Here is a 24,820-nt window from a genome sequence, read left to right as displayed (position 1 = left end):
GCAAGTCCTTGAATCCTGAAATCACATTTAGTTGTTCTAACAGTAACAGTTTATTTATGAAAAGATATTAATCTTTTGTCACAAACCTTGCCTCACTTGTGTCTTCAGAATATCATGGCTGTAACATAACTATTATTGTTGTAAACCTTGTGTGGGAAGAGGTGATAAAATGGGGATTCAGTGACATGACTGATGAAATTGTGCTAGGCGGTAATTTACAAAACATTTGAAACAGGATGTGGAAGCACCAGAGTATTAGAAAATTTGGAGGAAATGAAGGCCCACAAAAATGAAAGACTAAAAGAGGAATAATGGCATCCTTGGAAACCCAGAGAAACGGAGATAACTAGAGTCATGGGTGTGCTGTGAGAAAGTCTTTGGATTCTAAAATCATGTTCCATGTGGTTAAGAAGGATGAGCAATTCAGAGGTGCTGGTTTATTTCTATTTCAGGTGGCAGACATTAGTGGGTGGACTCCTGCTTCACATCTCCTGGAAGCTGGGCTGGGTGGAGATAAACTTGTGTTCAAGGTACTGTGGGGTTTTCAGTATCTGTTAAATATTAATTTTCTGTAGCTGAGTTATGATGTAGTTAAGTTGTTTGTGGAATTTACTAACTCGCTAAAATATAAGTTGGAGTGTGTGTATGTGTTCTGCTTCTCAGGTGCAGGAGAGATCTTGTGTTGTGGTCTAATGAATGTTCAATGACACACACATAAACTGATTACTATAGGAAGTGGATTCAATTTAACTTTGGCAAGACAATCAAAAAAGCATAGTCGTTAGTGAAAACTATAAGGATAACATATCCAACCATATGTCCACATCTACTCGATGGATTATTTTACAGTATTATTAGAGAAACCTTGGTAATAATAGGAGCATTTACACATGCTTCCCCAAAACCTCAGCGTGGTGAAGTCCACAGATGTGGTTTGCCTTTTTCTCTAAGAAGTGTGTCGCATAAAAGGGACTCGTTTGCCCTTGCTAAGCTCTAGCAAAGGAAACAGCCATCAGTAACACCCTTTTCAGTTCAACTTTTCATTAATGCATGATTAATCTAGCTTTAAATCATGAAATTAAAGAAGTTGAATCCTTTTTTCCAACTTGGAAAATATATTTTCATTGTTTTCAAAACAAGATATTAAAAAAATACTGGACAAGAACCATTTTCTGCTGTTGAAGATGTTTTTATTAAAAGAAAAGCTTTGATGAAAAATTAGTTCATGTTTTGACAAGGGAGACTTCAGGCCACCAGGTGTCAGCACACTAAAGGAAAAGCGATTAAAATACGGCTTGAGAAACCTCTTCTTCAGCTAACACAGAATGCCTGTTCCAGAATAGACTGAATGAAATGACCAGAATTATTTGACATGTTTTGACTATAATTCAGCCAACAACTTAAGCATGATTTTTAATTTGTCTTTCTTCAGAAGGATTAGACACATCCTTTAATGCTTTGCTGAACTGGACTTGTAGCATGTATCTGCTATATTAAAAACCAACCCAAACATCCTCCTCAAAACCAACCAACCAACCCAAAACCTCCACGACAAACAAAAATAATATCTCAAAGCTTGTCTCCCACTTTGTCTCAAGCTCCTGCTCTCTCCAAACATGATTTTTCTTAGTACTGCTACTGGGATAAGGGCATTCCACCTCCTCCCCTTTACAGAATATTGGTCTCTGAGTCTATCTGGGTCTGGTTTTTTGGGTTTTTTTTTTCAGTGTATGTTTGGGATACTTAAGAATACCACATTCAGTCTTGTTATGCTTCAAAAAATAAACTGCTACCCATTTGTTTATTTCCACAAAGTATCTGTTTCTGTTATGTGGACTGATCTCATGTTCTTTCTGAGCCAGTTCAGGTTATCCCAAAGAGCATCAGCAGAATTATTTTGTTATGTTGATCATCACACTTTGTGTAAAGTCAGGAATACTAGCTTCACTATAAAGCCCAAATAAAGACATTTTACTTAAAGCAATTTCTCTTGGGCTTTGTGGCTATCCTGCTTTTCATTTGCTTCCCCCCAGTACTTCCAGCTATGAGGGACTCTCCCTGTCACCGTTGCTTCTAAGGGGTGAATGGTGACTGTCTGCAAAACTTGTATCCAAAGCAAAGGCGCTGTAGAATGCAAAGGAACATGTGTAGCAGCTGCATAATGCTTCCTGCACTGCAGCCTGCTGCCCAGCTTCTACCTATCCCTTGTATGCATTAGTCCTGTGTGTTCTGGGTAGTGTTTCTTGTAATTTTTCCCACAGCTAGGCAGCTCAGAGCCTTGGTTAAACCAAAGCTCAAAAATGTGGTTTAGAGGAACCTACTTGTTGGCTTTAGTGGGCTTTGGATCTAGCCCTACAACCATAAACTCATCAGTTCTTTTGTCACTGAGCCTTCCTGTTTTGCATGTGTGTCACTGTATTGCCAGTGTGAGAAGCTACTAATTGGTTTATACACAAGACAGATTGTTGGTGCTGACACATTGCATCAAACATCCATGCATTCTTTTTCAGTCCTGAAATTCCCACTTGGCAGCATAAAATTCGACCCTCACATTATGGAAAAAAGCATCCAAAGTCATTTTCCTTTACACTTCACAGTATTGCATTCCAGATGAAGATATATTCATGATATATCATGAGAGTGATATTTTTATGTTCAAAATGAAAAACCAGTTTTCATCATGTGTTACTTCCATCTTCCCAGCCCTCCTTTCTTTTCTTCCCTCCCTCTTTCTTCCTTTTGTTGCAGTTCCAATAGGGTAGGGGTATTTTTGTTGATGTCTGGTGTGAAGACACTGGTAGTGAGATATGACGGTTTTAGATCCTGGTGAAATTCCAGTTGAAGTCAATAACCTCAAAAGAAACACTGTTTTTATAAAAAATAGCAATGACTACCCCCCAAAAAGGAAGAAATATTTATGCCAGTGAAAGAATCTATAAATTACTCTTGTTTTCATTATCCTAGGCTTTTTATCAAGTATCTTAGAAAATTATATATATGTGTGTGTGTATATATATATATGTAAAAAAGACTAAACATGCTGTTTAGTTCTTTTTTCCTTGTCTGTGTTTATATGTATCTTTGGATATGTTTTATCTTTATTTAGACTACTCTGATTTCATCATTTAGTGGTCTATTTCTCTTGTGTTACATGAAGTGTGTAGTGGTAGCTATAATTATGCTTTATTCCTTTCTAGTTGGAAGTGTAATCCAAATTAAGAAACTACAAACAGTTTGGTTTCATTTTGGGAACACAGCATTATTCACTAAGATTCTCTTGGCCTTAGTTCAAAGCTTGGGAAGAGTGAAGGTGGCTAGCAGTGTCTTCAGTCCAGGGAAGACTTTGGATCAGTCCTTTAGAACACTGCTGCTCCTTTCCTCCTTTGTTCAATATCTTACATTATTCTCTCCTATATTTACCATCTACTTGTTCCATTTTTCCCCTTAAATACCAAGATCAAATAAGGAAAATTGCAAATTCTGAAGCCCCTTCTCAGGACTGAAACCTGACCCTTCTGCAATAACCATGGCTGAAAAATGATCAGATCAGTCAGTGATTACTTCATTCCTCTGTTAGTTGTCAAACTGCCCCTAGGAGGTTGGCTTAGTTATGGGAGTATCATTAGGAAATCTCAAGAGACAAGCTCCCACAGAGACAATCTGATCTTTAGTAGGAAGAATCTCTCTAAATCTGGCTGAGAAATGAATGTGTGGGTGGGCAGGTGTATTTGTTCGTAGCGAAAATGTGCACTCTTTGTGCAAGTACACCATTTTATGCCTTCATTTGTCAGTTTTTCTTCCTTTTACAGGAAGAACATAAAGAAAATTAGTTGAAGTTTTAATTCCTTCAAACTGATAGGAGTAATTACCGTGAAACAAACAATTTTGGGGGGAGTGGGGCCAAGGAAAGAGTAAAAGAAAGAAATTATATCTGCAGGTCATTCCTATCTTGAATTAGATTAAGTGATTAATTTCTGTCTCAGACCTCTTTACTGTATCGGAGGAATACTGAACAATCAGACAATGAATTTAATATGTGCATTCTTGAAATATGTATGTATTATTATATTCCTTGCAAGCAACTGTTGCTGGCTATATGTAAACAGAATGCAGTGAAGTAATGGGATTTTAATTATTTTCACAGGTCTGAAATCCTGTCATGGCTTCCTGCTTCAGTACTGTTTGTTGGCATTATTTATGCTGGCTCTAGGGCACTGTCTAGATTGGTAAGAAACACCAAATAGAAGTCAATTCTTTATTATCTCTACTTTATGAGCAAAGAATATTCCCTTCATACAAGCTGTTTAATGCTGTTTCCTGGGTTGTGGGGAAGGAAGGGAAGAGGGGTTTAAATAATACATAAACCATTAATGGTGCTAGAACAGCGGTCCAATCTTATGAAGTGTAGAGCAGTATCAAAAAGCATCTCTGTGACAGTCCAAAGCACTCGGTGTCTCTCCAGGGTACTTAGTATTTTGCAGAACAGATCCTCAGTGGTATAAATTGTGCAAGTAAGGAAGAAGTTGAAGAAGTTACTACCAGAAACTTTGCAAAAGGAGAATGGGGCTGTGGGATATGTAGGAAATCCTTCCAGGGAAAGGATGAAGAACATTTCAGTGAGAGGCTTTTGATGCTTTACAGGATTTGAAAAAAAAAAGTAAATCGAAAGTTGGAAAGAATTTCTGGGAAGGGTTAGCTTAGTCAGTTTTTATGATCTGCTTGAAACAAAATAACCTACCAAATGTTTAATGAAAGCATATTTGATATCCTCTAAAGCTGAATGCTTTTTACTTAAATTATATAATCTTAAAAAAAACCCAGTGACATGAGTTTTTAAAAAACAGCAATGCTTCACTGCTGTTATGCAGTCTGCAAGGCCAGATTCTGCACTAGTTCCCTTCTGCACTCTGTCAGTGCATCTTAGTCCAACTCCAGAGCCAGCTCACTTCTGCCAGCTCCTAAACTCCAAGAAGGATCAAAAAGGAATTTTTGACAAGCTTCTGCTTATAGTGATCCCTTGAATATCCCAGTGGAGAGGTAGGGCAGAAAAGGACAGGAGGTCTCTGTCCCCACAAACCAGGCTGGGGGCCACACCATGAACCCAAGTGATCTTTGGAAAGCACAGGCATGTGATCAGAATCCCAGTGCCTCCATTAGCTCTGCTTCAGAGTGATTGCTTTTATTTCCTCTTGGTTCCTTGTCAAAGCAAGTTCTGTTGGGCTACCCTGATGTAAACTAAACAAAGACCCCTAAGGAGAGCCCTGCCTGGAAACAGCAATAAAGCCTTGGCAGTAGCATCTTTTCTGTTTTCCCACCTGGAAGGTAGAGGAGGTATGAATCACATTTTCTTGGCTATTTCTTCTTACTTCCTAGTCATCCCTTAAGTTACCTTGTTTCCCTCCTGCCCTTGCTCTAATCATGCAAGAGTGAGATGCACTGAAGTGGTGGAGGAGCTGTGAGTGGTTTTGATTTGTGTCCCAAACCTTTCTTAAGGTTACAAATAGGTTTTTTTTGTTTGTGAATGGGAATTTAGAGACATAATTCTGTCACCATTTTAGGAGGAAAGACAAAAGAACAAATAGTCTAAATTCAATCCTACATAGAAACTTTACTTACAATAACTTTACAAACAACAATTTTATGACACAATGAGAAGGCAAATGAACTCTGCCAAACATGTACCTGAATTGGCTCACTTCAGCAGCATATTTATATTAAGTGAGTTTATTCCTAAAGCAGAAATTATGTGTGTTTTTGTGATCAAATCCAAGGAGATGCACTTTCAAACACTCCTCTATGTTGGCAGGGCTACAGTCATAATCTCTGTGCCTCTCCCTTGAGGTGCTGGCAGTCTCCCCTGCCTAGGAGTTTAAGGCTGGAGCTGGAGGAGAGCTGGTTGGCCCTGGACTGCAATGCATTAACAAAAGTATGCAGAGCTGCAAGGGGAGGCTTGTACAGAGTCTGTTCACCCTGTCTGCCCAACCAGTAAACCTTTCTTTTCATAAGCATTAAGTCCACTCACAACTTTAAGAAATACTCAGATCAAAGACAATAGACATATGGAGAAGTTTAACTTGGCTAGGCAAACTGGAGCCATTGTTGGATCCAAAACACACTCTAAAGAGCCAAAAGCAGGGAGGAGGAAAGAAAAACCCAACAAATTGGCTTCACGTAAGGAAGAATGTAAATTCTGCTGTCGACTTTCCTTATGTATGCTTATTTCTTGTATGTCCTATTATTGTGTCAGTCTCAGACTGCTTATGTTAGGTGTTTCTGGTTTTGTGCTTCCAGTTGTCCAGCAACAAGGTTGAGAATTGGCTTTCAAAACCTGTGAAGCTGGGGCTGAAATGGTTGTGTTTGTGTGATTTTCATTCCTTGCTAATTTAGAGGTGTTAAAAGTTATGTTAATGTAACTGCTGTGTCTATGGGTCCACCCAAGCTATCATTATGACTTAAAATGTTTAATTAGGGATGCTTATCCAGCTTTATGGGAATGAAAACAAAAATCCAGAAAACACAGATTTCTGAATACAAAGTCATGTTTAAGAGATGCTTCCTGCTTGTATCACCTGATACTTAAGACATGGACATCACGGAGAAATGAACTCGTTCTCCACTTGTGTGCTTCAAATAATATACAGAGGTGGGGAATTAACCACTTCCTAGATTTGCCTTAGTCTTTAGTTTATCTTAATCAGAGCAGAGCATCACTTCTATTTCAGTTGTCTTAAAGACCATAGATCTACTTTGGAGGAAGTATTGTGAACCACTAATTCTGATTGTTTTTGCCTGGGGCAATGGGTATGTGATTCATTATTGTTGTCATTGGGGTTTGCTTAATGATTTCATGTTGGGATGGTGTCCAGATACCTCAGCGGGTATAATTTCAGCATCTGTATGAACTGCTGCATTTCTGCCCTAATTTCTGGTAGCTTTTCCTAGCAGTAACTGAAAGTAGTCACCTAAAATTATCTTGCCCGTAATTTTGTTGCTAGGAGTCACACTGCGTTTTTAGTACTAGTAGAATGAGATGGAAAAACTAATAAGAACTGTTTACTGTGGAGACTGCAGATATTTGAACAGAGAGGCAAAACTAGAGGCAGAAGCACTGAGCAAATCTCACCCGGGTAGCTGTGTACAAACAAACCAACTGAGCATTTGAAAGTGGGAGAAGCAGCAAGAAGGGTCTGCATTTAAAGAGGCCTGTGCCACATAATAGTGATTGGAATGGGTGTAAGTCCTGTTTAGGAAATGTGGCATGAGTTTACAGTTTAAAAAACAAAACAACCCCCCTAACTACAAACACACAGGACAGCTGTCCCTAAGAGGAGTGCAATTCCCTATAGTGTGACTGTTCTGGATTGATTTGGGTGTTTTTGTTCTTTCCCATGGCAGCCAATCCCAGTGTTCCTCACCGTGCACAATGCAGCAGAAGTTATAACCTGTGGTTTCCAGAAGTTTGTGCAGAAAGAGGTAATGGATCTATTGATACATTCAAGGTACCTCCTGTGATATAAGAAGACACCTAATTTCTTTTAATACAGGCACTAGTGCTGTGTGCTTTTCTAGATTCACTGTGCTAACTAGTCATTAATGAGACCCAGAGAGAGCTTTGCTGTTGACAAATACCTACATTGATGTTTTCTTTTTCCCTTTAGTTGATGAAACACTGCAAATGCATGTGGACAGTTTGGTCTGCATTTTTAAGACTGATTTGGTCCTGCTTGTTTTTTCTTTTTGAAAATTAATATTCTGTCTCTCATGTCCCATGTAAGAATCTCATTGTCTGAGCTGAGAGGAGGGCTGAGACCTTAGACCTAACCTGTATAATGCATTTATTGGTTATAGATAGATCACTCCTCCACATGAAGTGCAGCAAAAATAGTGCATTTCTGGATGTTTTGAATGCTGGAGGATCTTTCCCAAGACCTGTTAAAGTCAAGAGAGTAAAATTCCTGCACCCTTTAGTAAAAGCTGGGTTTATTTCTCACAAGCTGCATTGCAGATCCTTCTTTTCAGGCTATAAAATGCTTTTCTAAATGACCGGAGGACTGCTCTGTGAGGTAGCACTGGAAAATGATTCATCATAAAATTTCTGCAGTGGCCCTGGCTTGCTGTGGAAGTGATTGTCCATTCATTACTTCTGTTGTGTCTATAGAAGATGGATAAATGGCCCATGTTGCTACTTCTAACAAACTGAAGAGGTCACTAAGATTATACCTAAAGGACATACTAGTGTGTACCATAGCATGTCCCCGTGGCATTGTCCTCTGATTAGAGTCTCAGTCAAAGTGTTTAATATTTTCCTTCTAGCTCATGTCTGTCTCTTCTCTCGGAAAACAAAAGCACGCAAGGATAATGCAAACACAAGCCTTGATGGGAAACTTCTGGAGAATAATTTTGGACCAAAGGATTGGGAAATTCATAAGTTTAGACCACGACCGATTTGGCTGAGATAGTACCTAATTAATTAAGAATATTCAATATTTGAATACATACAATGCGTAGTTTTGGTATAGCTGAAGTTAAGTTTGAGGACCAGGTATAAAGTTCATGTCTGTTTTTAAATTTACCTGCTGCTAAGTAATCTGAAAATACAAATTAAGTTGAATTAAGCTAATCTGTAGTCCTGGTTCTTTTTTTCAAATTAGATGTGCTAAGCAGTGCTCAAACATAATGGGCTGTTGTATGTTGCTTGCTGGATTTTTAACGTTTGGTGCAGTAAGATCAGCTGTGATTACTTTGCTGGTTTTGGAAGGAGAAAGTACTATTTCACAGTTTTTAGTTTTAAATTTTAACTTTTTCAATCATTCTTTCTTACAGCAGACCTCTCATCTGAAAGTCTGCAGGTAAGCTTTTAAAACTGCTCAGATTCAGATTCAGACTTGTTTTGGCTCCAGCTTCTGTATTTGCTTCAGATAATGGCATGCCAAAACAATAAAGAATGTAAGGCACATTCCTGTGTGTGGTGAGCCTAAATTGCAACATAGGAGTAATTAAATATTTTTAAAATGTATTCTCTCTTTTTTTTTTTTAACAAATGCTTAAATAGATAGATTTTTTTTTTTCTCCTTGTAAAAATAAGAAAACATCCAGAAGACCAGTCTTCCTGAATAACGAAAGAATGCTTGTAAGTACTTTTTTTGGAAAGGAGATAGAAATGAGATTTGAAATTCCAGTAGGTAGTCTTAAACAGTAAGAGAAAGATAATGTGATAGAAAATAGCTAAAAATGCCTTTCTTAAGAAAGAAAGTATGAGTGATATCCAATTCTTCTGGAATCATTCATATTAAGCTACACAACATACCAACACTTGTTGGCCCTCGTTGTTTAGGCTTCAAAAAGGAGATTGAAGGAGACAAACAGGAGTTGGCCAGTAGTTTCAGTCTTCCCCCCATCCCCTTGAAGAACACGTATTTGCTGTCCTTCACGTTGTGTAATCTTTTAGCTGTACTTAACAATGGATAATGTTGGCTTATTATTTAGTGTACTTAGAGGCGCCATCTTCATAATTTCTTCCTGTTGTTTCCACTGTCTGACTTACTGTGACCTTGTTTTCACCACTGGATTATTGCCACAGGTACCAGGTTTATCATCCTAATTCTGTCTTTTCCTATGCCCCTTGAGAGCTGGAAAATAAACTGCAAAAGCAAATGTTTGTTATTAATAGTGAGAGTCCGCAGAAATTCCATATTGTATTCAGTGTAGCCTGCAGAAATACTGACTCAGCCACCGGTTAAGAATTTATTTAGTCCAAGGCAGTGGATGAGGGACTTCCGCAGTACTTAAGCCATTTCTAGTGTAATACCGCTCACTCCCACTTTGCTCTGTCTTCTGGAGTTGCACTGTAACTTCTAATGGATTTGACTCTGCTGGAATTGTTGTAATAGGCAGTTAACCTCAATGAAAGAACTTTTTGGAATCTATGCACAGCCAAAAATTGGTTCATTTTGGTTTTCTGAAGCAGCCTCGAGAAGCCAGATGGCAAGTGAAGAATAATATTCCCTACCAAAAAACTTGTTTTCATCATTGCTGAGGTGTTTTGTGCTGCTTGTCCTCTCACAGGACTTTGCAGTGTACGAGTTATGAAGTATTCATGATATAAAACTTAATTTTTGCGGCAGAAATTACTTTTAAAATATGGAATAAACATCAAACAAATGAGATGTCAAAATAAAACTGAGTAGAATTTCCTATACTTGCCTGCAAGTACAAATCCAGGTTACGAGTCTTTGGTCTTGTTTGGTTTTTTTTCCTCTTCTCTACAGTGTGCTGTTCCTCCTGGTAGCAGCAGTGTGCCTTCCTTTATGTGACACTCAGGTGAGCTCTGCTTTGTAAAGCAGCTCTAGTTAGTCTTGATGTTTGACATCCTGCTAGCATTTGAGGGATGCAGCTTTTACATGTAAGCTACGATGGAGTTCCTGTGGAGGAGCGGTAAACATTGCCTGTTGCTGTGCTGTAGTCTTGCTGGTTTTAATGTTTGCATCATGGTAAAACCTTTGAGTGGTGCTGACATACGGCTCTTCATGAAGGTGGTGGCTGGGGAAACCAGGTGTAACTTCTTTCTTAGAGGGCTTAGAGTAAATCATTTAGGTTTAAATTAATTGCACAGAGTTCCGGGAGGTTCCTAAATTAACTTGATAATCACTCTACATTCTTTCTGTAGCTACTGGAGAAAGAAAGGAAGTACCTCCAGAGAATGCTCAGTCCAGCAAAGATCTAATCTTTGGAGATGCTTTTCTCTTTAGGAGCTCTTTTGGAAGGCTGCTTCCTTGTTTTAGGTACTTTAGTTATTAGCTGAAGTTAGATGGGATGAATCTGGGAGCTTGTCTGGACTCATCGGATAAAATGTAGCCATGAGAAGTATTGCACCTGCACTAGCTCCCTTCATAGTCCAAAGTGCAGAATAGGAACTTCTGGCATATAAATCCTCTCCCATGAAAGCAGACATCTAAAAGATGCCAGGTGAATTCCTCTCAAAAATGTTATTTTTTCCCATTGATTGTGAAGAGACCCTACCTTACTTAAAGGCAGACATCTGTTTAAAGAACTCTTTCGGATACTCTGTGGTTAGTTGGAGCCCTAGTTGAGGACAGAATTGCTGAATTGCAGCAGGGGCTGAGAGGGAAAGAGACAAGACACAACCTTAGTAATGTTCTTCTGATCCTTTTTCCCCTCCCTGACTGCCAGTGCAAGACTAAACAGACTGGGAACCACGTGCTCAGATCGTTTAAAATGGTGTATGTATATGAAAGAGATAGAGCTTTTCTTGCCAAGACTAGCTGAGAGCCTGGGTGACTGACATGTGCAAAGTCTCTAAGTAGGACAGGAAAAACTTTAGTCTTCCTAGTCTTCTTTAGTTGTCTTCTCTGTCATTGTCACCTAGCTCCTACTCACTGTATTTACTTCGCAAAGCTAACTGCATGGAAATACCAATATGTGTGTTTGTATGAATATGCTTTTATTTATGTAGATGTTCTTTCTTGCAGTTTGATCCAAATGGTTATATATGGGCTCTAATTCACTTGATCTGTGTTGGTAAGTCATTTTCTTTTGGAAGAAGTATTGGGAAGGGGAAATGTGTTGGAGAAATGGGCTTTAGTATCAAATTACTGGTATTGGAGGTTCTTGATGTAAGAAATACTTAGAATGAAAAAGTTCATTAAATATAAGAAAGTGCATTCCTTTTATAGCTTTCACATTGGAAAGAACAACAGAATAAACTAGATAGTGCAGTCAGTTACCAGTAGATGAGAAAATGCACATACAATTTTAATCGGTACTAAGCTTTTCTTGAGAGATTTTGATGGTTGCCTACTAAGACACATTTCTTTCTGAGGGGAAAAGAAACTTGAAAAAAAACCCCATGCAATAACTTGTAGTTGAAGCTGTATTGCACACATTGATTTTATTTAAAAATTGACAAAAATATTCTAAAATATTATGGAATATGCTTCTCCCAGAGGAGGGATGTTGAAATGCTGGGGTTTTTTATGCAATCATATGCGTTTTTTAAAAATTGTAACACTGAATTGCATAACCTGTCAGGTTTTCTTTTGTTTTCTTCAGACTAAACATTGGTTTGGATAAATCCTAATTCTCCCCTGAAAAACTAGAGACAATCAGACACAAAATCTGGAAAAAACAGGAATAGTAATTTTTGACTAGCAGATTTGTGTCTTTTGGAGCATTAGGCTGGGCAGTAAGGGACTTCTATTGGGTTCTTAGCTGTCCTATTGACGGAAGAAAATATGGGACAACACGCAGTGATCAATATGATCCAAGTGAAGCCATTTAATCGAAGTTCACAACACATTTTATACCTTACTTGCTGAAGCAAGCCATTGTTTTACAAGCTGATTTGACAATTCCCCATTAGCAACAAGTAATCATTGGTTACAATACATTATTATGTTTTCCCATGAGAAACAGCTATGTGAGCATTTCAGTCTACAAATTGATAGACTACAAAGTAACAACTCAAGGACTACCGAGGAAAGCTTCCCGTGAGAAATGAGAGGAGCATAAGGTAGAACAACTCTCTATTGTTGCAAAGAGAAACCTTGAAGACAGCGTGTCATTTACAGCAGCTGCTTCTTCTGCAAAGTTAGCTTTAATTCCGGTGCAGTTAGCTTTAATTCCGGTGCAAAAGCTGTGAGGCCTTATGCTAAGGTGCCTTTATTTCATTTAGCATAAGCTGCTCAGTGCTTGGGGTGCTCATCAAATGTCCTCTGGTTCGTAACCATCCATCATCCTATAGACTTAGTGAGTGACTCGTTCATACGTTAAGTCTTGTCTGCAAATTAGGGATCATTCCTTCTTTATTTTTTCTGTTACTACTGTGAAATTTTCAAGGCAGAGGTAATGTGTTTGTATGTATTTGTGTCTACTGAGATCTAGAGAACCCATTCTGAAATGCTGTTAACATACAAATAAGAAATAGTATAATTTTTTTTTTGCTTTAGGAAATGTTATGTGGTAAACATTTCCTCGTTTAGATAAAACAAAAAGTTAAGGGTTTTTCACTCCAAATGCTTGCTGTAAGGAGTGATGTTGCTTTCTCAAGGCAAAGAGGTCTCATTTGTGAAGCAGTGCTAGGCCACAGCGGTGGAAAACTGCTTAGAGAGTCTTTAGAGGGCTTCTTCTATGTGTTTGAAACATGTAGGAATTGCCAGTGTAATGTTTATGTTGAAAATCTAGTTTCTTTCTATTTCCGCTGGTTTTGAGAGAAAGTTGTTGATATGACTGTTGGGTATTTTTTGTCTAATTAGATTTCCTATCAAATGACACAGAATAAAGATGCTACAAACAAGGCCAAACACTAACTTGTTGCAGAGTTAATCAAGACAGGATTAGAGAAAGGACATGTGTTCCTTCTGCTTGTCTAATGGAGGTAGTTTCGAGGACATCTATTACATAGTGTTCTACTGGATTTGTTCTGGTTTTCTTTGTGAATAAAACAAACAAACAACAACAAAAAAACAAACCCAGAAACCCAAAGCCTTAAAGAAAAGGTCTGAAAAAATAGAGCCTGAAGCTGTATTGTTTCTTCCTTGAGTGCTTGAACGTTTTCCCAGAGTAAAAACAGGAGCTGACTGAGAGGTGGGTAGGTCAAGAATGTAAATGCTTGGAGGCCCTAGGGCCGAGAGAACTGTAAACAGGAAAGACTGGTCATAGACAACGGTTGTAGGGGTCTACATAGATCAAGATGTTATAAAAGTTATCCAAAAAACCCAGGGTGGGCTGAAGAACTCATTCTGCGACACTTTACTGTATGTGTTTACGCACGCATGTATACACATGTGTTCCTTTGTCGTTGCCCTGAGCTAGGGGTTGTCCCTTCTTCAGAAGGAATAGCAGAAACACATAGCACGACAGTACCTTGAAAACCATTAATTTGAAGTGATAGGTTCATTTTACTCATGGTTTAGGCATCCTTTGTACCATGCTACTACACTGTAATTCAGAGGAGTTCCACATCTGCCAGTACCGTGGCCTAACAAGCCGTTGTTTGTCAGAATGATTGCATGTTATGGCAATTACACATGTCATTTCAATTACAGGGGCTTACAAAGTATTTCACAAGTTATGGAAACCTAGCTCTTTAAGGTAATGTGTTTTCATATTCTTTTAAAAAGAAAGAGATTGCTGTTGAAGAGGGTTAGAGACACATGTGTAGCAGTCAGGTAAACTGTAAGGATCTCTGTGTTACCAGTGTAAGCTGTGCCGCTTGGTTAATCATTAATGATGTCTCTTGTAAGAGGAGCCTTATTTGCTGTTGATAACAACAGCGTGTGACTGTTTATAGTCACTGCAAACTTGGACACTGCAACTGTTTTAAACAGTGTGTTATCAAAGGATGATGACCAAGTCCTGGAAAAAACACAACCCTAAATATTATCACAGGCATTAAGAGGAAATATTAGTTTGTGTTAGTCTAGAAAGCTGGATGATTTGAATCTGTCAGTACCTCCCTTTGTGACACGGTCTCAAAAGTGTTTAGTAGCTGATGACATGCCGCAGGACTGGAATGGCCAAGTACCTTAACCTTGAAACCTTGCACGAATCCCATGTTGCGTGTTAGAACTTCAGCCAGGCAATAGTTGTTCTGAAAGTGGGTGGCATTACATGTTCACAGTTTCTATGATCTGTAGTTGTCTGTATGGAAGGAGACGGATATGTTGCCACTGCATATTATGTATAAGGATGTAATACACATGTGTCTGGAATATAGATGAGCTCATTAATTTCAAAACCATTTTCTGTCTCTCTTTAAAGGATCTAAATTTTAGTTAGTCTGACTTTATCTTCACTTTAAATAAGACTCCTGCTGACAAAGGAAGAACAGAAATAATGTGCAAATGTGTAAATTAATATGTTGAATAATATATTGATAATAATATATTGATAATATTGTATTATTAATAGATCATGGTTATAATGTATATAATTATAACGTTAGTATTAATTATAATATTGTGTCATATGTTATATAATATAAACATTATGTAATATTACAGTGCTATCATACTACTTAATATACTGATCTTTTATACCAAATGACCTGCATTACCAAAAGAAAACCTTATTTTTTTTCTTTTCCTCCTCTCTCAGTGATCTGGACCAACAGTACATCAACTATGTATTCAGGTAAAATGAATAAACCTTTGATACACCATAGCTGGATTTATATGCTTTATGTTTTCATTTTCAACTCTGGATTGTTTAAGAAACTCGTAACTACCACTACTTAAATGTATTTGTTTAGCAGGACATTGACTGAAAGAACGGTGCTAAGCTGGATGGCTTAGCGGATGAATTTTTTTGGCTCTGGTTATAGGTGGACATGCCAGTATACACCTGGGGAGGTAACGAGGTGTTTATTATGATTTTTTTTAATCACCATGTGCACAAGTGATGTATCATTTCCAGAAATAATAATTACAGAGTAACTCTCTGGCAATACCTCACTTCATAAAATAAGACTTGTACAAAATTGCCAGAAGGGGAGACAGTAATTACAAAAGCACGATGTGCAAAGAACATGAGCAGACACTGATTGTTCAGAGTGTCATTACTGGGATTAAGTAATTCAGACTTTCAGTTGTTTTTCTGATTTGGAGATATAAAAGTGGCTTGTTATTGTAGTTAGTGAAAGAGCTCTAGTCACTTACCAGACTCCCTAGCGATTTTTTTTATTAAAAAAATCAGTCCTTTCTTCGAAGATCCATATAAGCCAGAACATTCAGTGTACAAAGCTTCCACTTAATTTTTTGTGAGGCTTTATTTGAAGTAAGGTACATAGATACTTTACTAGATTCTCCTTTATCCATAATCACATCTGGTGCATGTTGACCTTTTTTCTTGGAACGGTAGCTGAAGTTGTATGGGAGCACTATGGAGTACAGATAATAAGTTCTAAGAAAGGGTGTTTAAAAGGAATGAAAGAGAGAGTGGGAGTTGGAAATAAGCGTAACAAAAATGAAGTTGTGCTTGTCCATTTGATGAGATAGATGTGTACTCTTGTCTGAGCACATTAAAGATCCTTGATAGGAACACAGCAGGGACACCAGTGTAGGACAGTTAGTACACTGCAATTCCCGTTTATCTTTTAAGCATCAACAACATCATAACACTGTGTATTTATTTCTGTAATTGTTCAATCAAATCTCTTATTTATATAATTTATTTAAATAAGTAATGCAGGCCTTTGATTTTGCATTTGTATGACTCTAGTGTCTATTCAGCAGGGTCTTATGCATTGACAGTATCTGAATATCAGTTTGCTTGAAGTAGGCCCTTGTTTAAGTCAGTTGTTTTCCATCTGCTATGAAGTGCAAAGCATATCAACTTTGCTCAAAGCAGGTAATTGTGTGAATTGCAAGTGTTTTGAAGAATTAATTACGTAACTTGCAAATACGCTGCAATGTGCAGAAATAACCCACGAAGTCCTGAATGAGCTGTAGCTATTTGTCTGCATTGAAGAAGAATCATGAAACAAGCAGTAAAATCAATGGATTTTTCATTTGCCACCTGCCTAACTATGGTTCTCTGTTGCCATTTTAGTTGAAAACTGCATTAGGACCTGAGCCTTTGGATTCAGGTTTTGACAGAAGGTCTTAATTTTGCAGCTTTGATTAAAAAATCAGGGCTGGTTTCCTGCTGTGTTAGTTGGTGATACCCTTTGAAGTCTGTGAAGTTGTGTCCAGCAGAGAGCAGGAGTTCCACATTACATGGAAACTATGATTATTGATTTGGAGGCTTTTGAAAGGGAGAAACTTCTTGCTAAGGAACTCTGAGGTGCAGTGGTATGCATTTCAATACTGTTCTTTCTAAAAACAAACAAACAACAGTAGAATTGTGCAAATTGGAAGATGGCTCTTTTCAGCATCAGCTTAAAAGCAAAAATGTGTTATCAAAGCTTGCAAACCCCCATTAAGGGGTTTAAAGGTCAGTGTAGCTTCCAAGATGATAGTGCAAAGCAATTGCTAGAAAATAAGTGGCTTAGAGGAGGTAGAAGATCCTTATTTGTTTTGCTTGGGTCTCTGGATATATGTCTATGTATCTATATACATATATTTCTGCGTGTTACAGAAGCTCGCGGTACATAGCATTTTGACCTCATCTTGTCTAGGGAAAGCAAACAGTACCATGGGCAGTGGGATAACTGACAACTGATTTCTTCTAGAGTTTTGTTGTGTTATAATAGTGGGTGATTTTTGAAAGGGTGTGGAGTTTGGTAGAAGCTCTCTCTCGTTGTTTGTGACCTTGCCACTGCCACAAAGGTCCTCCAGTGTTTAATGGGGATAAAATCTTCCTGCTGCTGAAGGCACTGGCAGGGTTTGTCTCTTGGTGAGACCTTTGTGCATGTAGTTACCTTGGAGATAACTGCTGCTTCCCAAATTTGGATGAAGGTGGTTAACGTGTTTGGGAGCGATGTAGAACTATGTGTGTCTATGTACACACAGCTTTATTGCACTATTTCTGTAGAAAACAGTCAAAAGTGTTTATGACACAGACTGAATAGAGGGCATTTTACTCTGAATGCTCTCTGAACGAGCACTAACTCCTCACAGGTAGTCCTGGGTCAGAATGACTGTAAATGTGTGCTTATCTCTGTCAGAGGGTACCCAAAACTAAGTTTTGTGATTTAGCAGGTGTTAAGGCATATGCTGCTTTCTCTGCTCAGGGCTTCTCAAGGCCTGTTTTGGTCATGACGGGATCCCAGTTCCACTTGCAGAACAGCATAGTCTAATGTGTACTGGTGATCTTGTCTATGGCTCTGTGATTTATGAAGGAACTTGCCAGTGTGGTATCTGTGCAACTTTCTCCTCATAGAGCTAGTATCAATAGGCCTTTATAGCTCCTGGTTTCGAACATGGATCAGATAGTTGACATGTGGTTGTGCAGGGAAGAAAAAGCAGCTGCATGGGCACAGCCAGATAGTGTTTAGAATCATTTAAGTTGGAAAAGACCTTTAAGGTCACTGAGTCCAGCAGTAAGCGTAACACTGCTTATCCACCACAGAACTCTGTCCCTAAGCACCACATCTACACGTCTTATAAATACCTCCAGGGATGGTGACTCAACCACTTTCCTGGGCAGCCTGTTCCAGCCCTTGCTAACCCTTTTGGTAAATAATTCTTTCCTAATATATAGGAAAATACATGTTTGTTACAATAGATGCCTTTCTGTTTGATATGAAAGCAAGTTGTACTCTGAGTCTAGAGGCTGCCTGGATTGAGTGCATGAAAGTTCTGGCCTAAGATATTGGATGTTAGAATGTACCAATCTGTTATAATTTAAATATATATATATTTAATCTAAGGAAAAATTAACTGTATTGGCTTTGCATTTCCAGGGATGCAACTGAAGCTTGCAAAGTTTCCTAGCATATGTTGTCCCTACATGCCATGCACTGTTTCTTATTTTAAAATCTGGAACAATTTGGAAGGGGAGAGCATCTTAAGCAAATGTACATGAATGGGAACTTTCCAGAATCAAACATATCTAAAGAAATTTGCTGATGTTGAATCTGTGATGTTATTCTCACTTCATCACTTACAGCATAATTATCCTTTAAAAAAGGAGCCAGACTAGGACCAAGTGTAGGAGGGAAAGCAGAGCCATGCTATGCAGAGAAAGGAGGGGTGATGTTGCTTCTCAGTGTTCAACCCCATCCTGTTCATCCATCTCCCTTAAGTTTAAATCTGTGGGACGAGGAAGGGAAGGAATGTACTTCCAGGAACTGCCCTCTAATCCTCCAGTTTTGTTCCCATCGTCTTTTTTTTTTACTGCAGTATTGTGTTTCCTTGCATTCTGATTTCTGCGTTAGTGTTCCACTTCCTAGTGGTTTTTCCAGTAATCTTGTGTTTTCTTTTATTCCTTTCAAGGTCCTCACTTTTTGTTGAGGAAGGAGCCAGCTTTTTTCCCCACCTAGGTAGCTGGCAAGAGGTAATGCTTGGTAGTAATGTTTACCAGGCATGTTGAGGGGTACATAATGTGTCTTAGAAATGGGTTGCAGCTTGTCTTGGGCTTTCTGCTATGCTGAGGCAGAGAGAGATATGTTACTTCTTGTGGAGAACCTGGAAGAAAGTTCCATTGCATCCCAATACCTGTTGCTGTCTGATATTTGTTCACAAGGCATGCCAGATAGCCTAACAGTCAGTAGGAGAAAACAAAGACTTAGAGTGGGAGAGTTTGAAGAGGGGAATAAATGGCACTGACAAAGGTGTGAAGTAAAGGCTGTGCTTTATGCAGCTAATCTACATATGGCTTCTGGAAGAGCTGCTAATCTGTCACTTTTGTGAATTAAAAAGCTACAGTAGATTTTCTGGAACTTTCGGAAAGGGCAGCTTTGCAGGCATAAATTGCTGTTCTTGTTGGCAAAACCCGTTTTTAGACAGAAAGAAAACCATGAGTGACCCAGCCCTTGATACTGAGTGCAGGGGGAAAAGAGAGGAGCTGGGAAATCTGGCACAGGGAGTTTGGTTTTGCTGCAACCTGATGTCTGGGCTGTCATGCTGGAAACCTCTGAATCTCTAATCTGGTTTAACAAAATTATGGCGTCTTTTCTACTGATTGTCTGTTTAGAGAAGAGTTACAGTACAGCTTTAATGCCATCTAACCCATTTGCCTTAACCTGCCCTGCACTTCACAAAGAAGGTTTTATTTTCCTTCTATGTTTTCTTTGGATTGAGGCCTGGGATGTCTGGTTTGGTTATCAATTCCTCTTGGTTGCAGAAGGAAGTTTCTTTCTGAGCGTTTCCCAATCTCACTGTTTTTTTGTTTAAAAATTAATAACGCAAAAAGCAAAAGTGGAGAAACATGGCTTAGTCATAGTTCTCATCACTGTTGATTCAGTTTCACTTGCCCTGCCAGTCTCCTGTTTTCTGTTATTCAGTCAAAAGCAATAGACCTTTGCTTCCGTTTCTCTCTACCAGGAAACGGAGGGAATTGAGCCTGTTTATTGTGAATTCCTCTTGGCATCCCATGCGGGGAGTGCATGGATGTCTTGGGAGGGAGGGGGACAGGGGAGAGTTGGCTACTCTAAGTGGTCTACTGTACCTTGTTTGTCTTTGTGAGAACCATGTCTTTTAAAAACATGTATAAATATTGACAATGTGGACATACTGTACCAGCCTTTCAAAGACATTGTCTAAAGCATTGGACCTAAAATACCTGCCTGCCTATCACTCATTAGCCATTTCCTCCTTCAGCCCATTGTCTTCCATGACTGACTTCAGTGACAAGCTTTCCTCCTGCTCCCACTTCCTTGGCCATGGGATTTCCATGGTCTTTGCAGTTCCTTTGCTTCTGGCATCTCTGCAAGCGACACAGATTCACCAAATCATGCTGAGGGCTGGCCACCAAGTGCAGTAGTGTGGTCATGTAGGAAACTGGGACCAGCCAAGAGTGAGCAGGTTTGGAAATTGTCCCTGTGTTCACACTGGAAAAGGGAGCTGGCCTGGTATAAGCACCACACTGATGGTGGTGGTACTGGAGGGAGCTCCTTTACAGCGACTTCAGTTTTCTAGCCAAAACCTTGTGTAGGGAACCATTTCCAGCTTTCTCTGTCTTACATTTTCATTGTGCAGGCTTTCATTCCTCCACTGGCTGGGTTGGCGTGTCACTGCCATTACTGGGCCTAGCAAACTGTAAGAATCATTGGAAATGAGCCAGCTGAAATTGCTTAGCTTTACTATTCATAACATTAATGAATGTCTTTTTACCTTTATAAGTGCAATGCTTGCTGCTTCTCAAGAAGCAACCACTCTAGATGCTCTTTTCTCCTTCTCCCGCTTGTCCTCTGTGTTTGTCACAGGCATATGTTGTTGGTAACTGGAGGAAGCTGTAGCTCTGCTTTGGAGACATGCATGCTTCTCCCATCATACAATGCCCCAGAATATGTTTCTGCAGCATTTTAACCTTGGAAACAATGTGGAATTAAAAAAAAAAAAAAAATTGAAAAAATCCCCAGACATGTACTGGAAGAACCAATAGTACTGAAAAAGGCTCGATATTACCTATACCACAAACTCAGGGGATGAAGTCTTTGTAGGACCTCAGAAATCTTAAGTGATGCTCCAGGTAAAGAATTGGTCACAGCAAATTTCCTTGTTCACTTATATCTTTCTGAAAAGTGTGTGTCATTTGGGCTGGTACTTGGTTTTATTTTCATGCAGATGGTTTAAACTTGTTTAATTGCAGCTTTGCCTAACTGACATTTTTGGCAGGAATATGCAGTGCATGCACAGTTGCATGCATAAGACTCTATCTTTAACTCTTCAATGCAATATATACACGTTCCTGTAAAGCAGACTTTAGCATGTGCACAGCTGAAATTAATCCTTGGACAGAGGCACACAAGTCTAGACACAAGTAGAGTTCTCTGTAGATTCTGCCTCAGTGGTGTCACCAGCTGAATAGTAGGACTGTTGAAAAGGACTGTTGAAAAGGACTTGGGGATAACATTGAATGCTGAGATCCATAGGAGGCAATAATGCACACTCATGGCAAATTAAGACAAACTGTGTGTTAGGGTACATTACAAGGAGTGTGGCTGTCAGATTGAGAGAAGTTATGAGCATTGCTGAGGCTGCAGCTGGAATGTTCTATTCATTTTTGGGCCTTCCAGTTCAAGAAAGATACTGAGAAACTGAAGATCTAGCAGACGGCTACTGATGTTGTTGAGATGTAGAGCGCACGGCCTGAGGAGAGTTTGAATGAGCTGGTCTTGTTGAGCCTGGCAAAGTGGATGTCAAGGTACAAGCTAACAACTGGCTACACCTTCTTGAAAGGGAGTTTCTAAGATCACAGAGCCACAATCTTCTAAGGAGTGGCAGATGGTCAAACATGGAAGAACAACCATAAATTACAGCTTTGGTCATTTCAAGATGGGAGATCAGTGAAAACATCTTCAGTAGGAGGGTAGGGTGGCCCTGGCACAAGTTAGTCAGAGAAGTGTGGGAGATTTTTGAGACCTGGCTTTTTGAGACAGAACCACAGAGGATGTGATCAAATATTGATGGTAGTCCTGCTTCAAAGGTTGTATTAGATGACCCCAGAGGTTCCTTCTCAACCAACGTTTTTTTTTTTTTTTTGATTTATTGATACTTACACCTCAGTTATTCTACTTAACTGGAGTAAGTTTCATCATGAAAAAACAAACACAGAGGGGTCACTTCATAATATTCAGGACGTCATAAATTCTGTAGTATAAAATTAATCTTTTTTTTAATTTTATTTAGTGTGGTGCTGCTGGCCTCTGCATCCCATCCAGCAGGTAAAGTGGATTTCTTATGATCCTTTCTCAGGTTTCCATATTGCCTTTCCTTTCCATGCATGTTTTTAGAGGTCAAACCCTGTAGGATTTTAGCCCTGGAATTCAATGGGAGTATGACCAATAACATGATATCCTGTAGGAAGAGAAGAGGAGAGTATATAACACTGTGTAATTTGCATGATGTTTACTAATACCTTTCTTAGCTGCCCTTTGCAAAGGAACAGCATGGGACAGACAACACAGGTCGGAATTTGAGGTGGTGCATGGTAAAGAACAAAGAATCCTCTAGGTGAATATGTCCTCTTCAGAGCAATGTACTGGCAGTCCATGTAGAACTGAATTTCCTTCACTGCATTGCCCTCAGTGCTGTGCAGAGATTTCATTTTTTTTTTGCTTTCATAAGATGTATCCTATTGCTTGAGCCCATGGCAGGATTTGAAGTAGCAAAGGATCAGATGCTAAAAATGGAGAAGCTGAATATTTGATGGTGGCTAATATTCCTATCATACTGGTATTTTAATAGTTAGAACAATAAAGGTGATAATTAGTTGCTTTCACTAGACATTTGCTTAGTCAGAAAAACAAAGGAAGAAGAATTTAAATAAACATATATTCTCCCTTTTGTGTGGTGCATATTGTGTATATAGCATTCCCTCCATCAGGATAGACAGACACGTTAAGCAAAATAGTTCTGCATTTCAAAAAGAGAAAGGTGAAGCTACCTCTGAGTCTGCATAGCCTGAAGGCCAGAGATCTCCTGGGAATTGTGGCTACCAAGAACAACCAGAGCCCAAGTTCCTGGAAATGCAAGTACTTGAGAGCTCTGCTTGGATATAGGAGAACTTTTTTAAACCTCCCAACTTGCTCTGTGTGACAGAGTTCAAATGTCAGAGGGGGAAGCAGCCAACATATGTCTGTGTTTCCTGTTGCTTCAGTAGGAACTATCACCAGCTCTGTAATAAAAGAAGTGGGTGTGATGCATGTCTATTCACTGGCAACTGTTTCTTAGGCAGGATCTTCTGTACACCAGTGAAGAATACTCTTAGGTATCCCTTTCCCCCTTTTCAGCCGAAGGCAGGAACTGGCTAGAAACAAGGTCAGAGAGAAATCATTAAACACACTAGAAATGTGGAAAGCATCATAAGTGAAAAGTCAGCCAGCTGTAAAGGCTCAAAGGAATGTTAAACTAGTAATGTTCATGTAATTGCTGTTCCCCTGCTTGTAATAGCGGGTAATTTTTTTCCCCCTGTGTTCCACTGAGTATATTGCTTTGTCCCTCAGGTGATCTCTTCAGTGCCTTGGACTTTCCATTCCTGTACTTCTACAGATTCCATAGCAGCTGCTGTGCCAGGTAACCCCTCTATAATAGGACGCATGAATGTTTTCAAAATAAGAGGTCCCTTTGACTTCCAACCTTAACTCTCATTTAAAAACTTTGGAGTATACAAAACCTTAGTTATACTAGTTTCTGCTGGCTTAAATCAGTAAAACGCGTATCTATGTGTATCTGTGGATATGCATTTGAAAGTCTGAGATTCAAATGTGCTGTAAGTATATGTGTTTGAGTTATTGCGTTCTGATCAGGAGAGTTCCCAGTCACCAGTAAAATAATTTTTACCTAATGTAGCAAAGCTTTATAAATAGCATCTCTCAAATGCTTATCAAGTTGGATTAGCCCTTGTAAAACTTGCTGTTTGCAGTGATTACAAAGCATTAGTCTTCAGCAGTATGTGGCTGTACGTGGATTTATTTGCCTGTACATCTTGTTATTTGGCAAAACGCTTTTTTTGGGTAAAAGGGAAAAGCTTTAACAAGCATTCCTTTATTTTGGGTAGCAAAAGTTCACTGCTCAGTAATGTAATTCTCACAGGACTGTGTAAGTATTTTTTCTATAAGTTTTATTTATCTCAAAAATAAAGTATCCCTGTTTTTCCCTTCCAGTCTTTTGCCAAATGGAAGTATATTCTTTTTAGAGAGGAAAAAATATTTTCATGCTAACTGATGGCAAAAATATTTCCTGATTGTTAGGAATTTTCTTAATTGTATCCAGATTTTCCATTAAAAGGGGATATTAAAAATTATTGTTAAATTATTTCCCTATATGCATAGGGTTTTGGTACAAAAGTGTTTTTTTTCAAGGGTAGACTATCCACACTACAATTTACTTGCAATTAGGTTTTAATGAATAAGTTGTTCCACAGTAGGTGGATGAAATCTATTTCTTCTTGAAGGCAAGGTCTAACTTCAAGCACTAGTAGATATTTGTCTAGCTCAGATATTCTTCTCTTTGACTTCCTTAGGATTTTACCACTGTTGAAGGCTACAACTTCTGTTTCCATTGTTCCAGCTTCAGTACATGGACAATAGATAGCAGTGTACACTACAGCAAGTGGAAAGGAACAGTAATGGAGAGAAACAAGTATCTCAGTTGCTGTCCTACATCTTGTAATCTAGTGTCTCTGTAGACATAAAGGATTTGGAGGAAAACCTATACAATGTAAAATAAAGTTAACTGATGGAGTTAACTTTAACTGC

At 38.8% G+C, this 24,820-nt stretch overlaps 1 protein-coding gene across 6 annotated transcripts in view; it reads left to right on the top strand.

The window, feature by feature from the left end:
• Positions 1–24,820, top strand: part of TMEM241 (transmembrane protein 241) — a 63,868-nt gene that overhangs the window by 4,948 nt on the left and 34,100 nt on the right. For 4 of the 6 annotated variants that reach the window (XM_069853971.1, XM_069853966.1, XM_069853969.1 and 1 more), the window contains exons 3-12: positions 453–530; positions 4,145–4,226; positions 7,396–7,473; positions 8,824–8,849; positions 10,269–10,320; positions 11,490–11,538; positions 14,064–14,109; positions 15,115–15,150; positions 22,251–22,285; positions 23,567–23,636. In XM_069853971.1, coding sequence (XP_069710072.1) covers positions 453–530; positions 4,145–4,226; positions 7,396–7,473; positions 8,824–8,849; positions 10,269–10,320; positions 11,490–11,538; positions 14,064–14,109; positions 15,115–15,150; positions 22,251–22,285; positions 23,567–23,636 — 552 coding nt within the window. The remainder of the gene's footprint in view (positions 1–452; positions 531–4,144; positions 4,227–7,395; positions 7,474–8,823; positions 8,850–10,268; positions 10,321–11,489; positions 11,539–14,063; positions 14,110–15,114; positions 15,151–22,250; positions 22,286–23,566; positions 23,637–24,820) is intronic. The other 2 variants (XM_069853968.1, XM_069853970.1) reach the window with 1 other exon arrangement.

The sequence above is a fragment of the Phaenicophaeus curvirostris genome, chromosome 3, assembly GCF_032191515.1.
Source record: "Phaenicophaeus curvirostris isolate KB17595 chromosome 3, BPBGC_Pcur_1.0, whole genome shotgun sequence".
Classification (NCBI taxonomy): domain Eukaryota; kingdom Metazoa; phylum Chordata; class Aves; order Cuculiformes; family Cuculidae; genus Phaenicophaeus; species Phaenicophaeus curvirostris.
The sequence above is the reverse complement of the archived record's forward strand: the minus strand, read 5'-3'. Positions and strand labels throughout refer to the sequence as shown.